At 63.3% G+C, this 2,391-nt stretch overlaps 1 protein-coding gene across 1 annotated transcript; it reads left to right on the top strand.

The window, feature by feature from the left end:
* Positions 1-644: 644 nt before the first annotated feature.
* Positions 645-2,009, top strand: HRG_10268 (uncharacterized protein; the record flags this gene model as incomplete). Its single annotated transcript, XM_044868739.1, has 2 exons — positions 645-1,541; positions 1,599-2,009. 2 exons carry the CDS (start codon positions 645-647, stop codon positions 2,007-2,009), a joined length of 1,308 nt encoding a protein of 435 aa, XP_044716094.1.
* Positions 2,010-2,391: the final 382 nt, after the last annotated feature.

Genomic DNA, 2,391 nt, shown 5'->3' with positions numbered 1-2,391 from the left:
ACAACGGGCGGCTTGGCTTGGCTGCTTCCTTCCCAGGCTCCCCAGGCTGGATCGACTGCTTAGTCACCCGCGCAAGCATGGCTGGCCGGCCACAATGACGTCGCTGCTGCGCGCCATCCCGGTCACGCCAGGAACGTCATCATGGCAGCTTCACGTTATTATTTTCGCCCTTGTCTGGGTCAACCACCACCCCGTCCACCTTCTCTCCATCTCCATCCGCTGAATTCTCCGGCCGGCTACGCGCACTGTATGCTCGACCTGGCCTCATCAGTCGTTATTCTTTCAGCTACTTGCTGCTCGCCTCATCCTTCTTTTCAACCCCGGTGAAAGCTTTGGAGGAAAGAGCCCGACTCTGCCGTGCGACAAACGACCGAGCGGGAGCGCCTAGTTTGACCAAGCGCGAACCCGTAGCCGCCACCATCCCGGACGCTTACGACGACGGCAAACGACGACGGCATTCCCGTCCCCCTTGTTTCTTTTTCTCCGACAAGAGAACAATTGACAACGACGACCCTTCTTGCTCCTTATCACCTCTCCCGCCGCATCGAATCTCAAGAGGAAACGACGCCACGGCGAGAGCAGCGAGTCGATCGAATGGGCGGCCTCGATCCGACAACGACGATTGCGTGCTGCCACGATTGACCATGCCTGAGGTTCGGCGCGGCAGCTCGAGAGGGCACTCCGACTCGGCCCTCTCGAGCAGCACCGCCTCAAGACCGGGTGCCATCACGCCCGCCATCACCGTCAGCAGCACCTACGAGAATGACATCCACAACAAAGACGGCGCTGCTGCCAATGGAGTCGCATCGCGGGCCGCCAGCGATGGCCAGCTGCCCACGCAAGCCTCCATCTCGGCCCCGGGCGTCGTGGATGCGCCTTCTCATCAACGCCGTCCACACCCGCCCACCGGCAACCCGGAATCCCGCCGCAGCCTGTCGTATGCGCTGCGCCCGCAGGCCGAGGCCTACTACGACTCCCGCGCCGCCACCCGCACCGAGTGGAGGCGCCGGGCAAAGACGCTCGACGAGTACTACGACGACAACCGCCATCTGCTGCCCCAGCTGCCCTTTACCTGGCACCACGGTCGGCGGCGCTGGCGCCTCTTCTTCTTCGCCTTCTTCGTCTTCGTCGACGCCTCGGCCGTGCCTATTGCCCTCTACTACGGCATGCACTACGCCGGCGATGTCGAAAACTGGATCATCTTTGCCGTCGTCACCACCATCTGGGGCGGGCCCACCTACCTCGAGTTCGCCGTCCGCACCTTGCGCCTCATAAAACGCGAGCGCTTCTTCCGGCCCCTCGGCACCGAGAGTCGCTGGTGCTTCGACATGCTCAACTGGACCTCGATCCTCACAATCACCGCCGTTACCGCCCTCTTCATCGTCGGCAGCGCCCCGCACATTGTCTGGCTCAGGGTCCTGTGCATGCCCGCACCCGCCATCCTCTACTGCCTCGGCGGCGTGCTGTTCTTGGTGACGCTCTTCCACCAGATGGCATGGCCGGCCCCGTTTCGCATCAGCTCCACGGCCAAGGGCGAAAAGGTAATTGACACCCCCCACCCACATCTATTAGCAATGTTGCTGACAAGACTCCACCAGGTCCTACCGGGCGCCTACTACTTTGTCGAGGACGTCGTCGCCGTTAACGCTGGCGCGGGCCGCCCCTATCGCGAAGCCCTCGCCGCGAGGTACAAGGCCAGCCCCCGCTTCCGGCGGATGCTGTACGTGCAGAGCCTCTTCTGGTCGATCCCGGCGCTCCTGCTTGCCGCGGCGCTCACGGTCGTGGCCGTGATACCGCCCGTGCCGGCGACGGGCGCGTACGGCGTGTGCTGGGCGGTGCCGTTCCTGTGGACGGGCCTTTGGGGCGGCATCACCGTGTGGTGGTGCAAGAAGGAGATGGTGCGGGAGAGGCTCGAGTGGGAAGCCGACAGCGGCGTGGTGAGCAAGGGCGGCGCGCACAGGCCCGAGGCGGGACAGGCGGAGACGGCGGCGCCGGTCCCGTCGTCATGATGACGCGACTCACTCGCCGACACTGGAGCGAGGCCTGAAGCACCGGGCTCACATACAAGATGTACGGGACACATATCATGCTCCATGGATGGGCGAAAGCGGGAGGCGAACGATGGGGGTACCTTCCTTGTACACATTCCAGCGATAGAACAACATGCGCGTCTGCACTGTTTCAACTCTTTGCTGCGGCTGGGGCGTCGCGAGAGATTGTTCCTAATCGGTTTCGTCCGACGGTAAGCCAACCTCCTCATCGTCCCTCTGGCTGCGAAGTCTGGATAAGACTGTCGCACAAGGGCTTGCGGAAACGCCTTGGCCACGAGAACGGGACGAGCGAGGTCTGGAACTTCTTACCCCCACGAATGAGGCTGAGTCGAGTCGGGCG

This window comes from Hirsutella rhossiliensis (assembly GCF_020360975.1).
Source record: "Hirsutella rhossiliensis strain HR02 chromosome Unknown scaffold00015, whole genome shotgun sequence".
NCBI classification, from domain to species: domain Eukaryota; kingdom Fungi; phylum Ascomycota; class Sordariomycetes; order Hypocreales; family Ophiocordycipitaceae; genus Hirsutella; species Hirsutella rhossiliensis.
The sequence above is the reverse complement of the archived record's forward strand: the minus strand, read 5'-3'. Positions and strand labels throughout refer to the sequence as shown.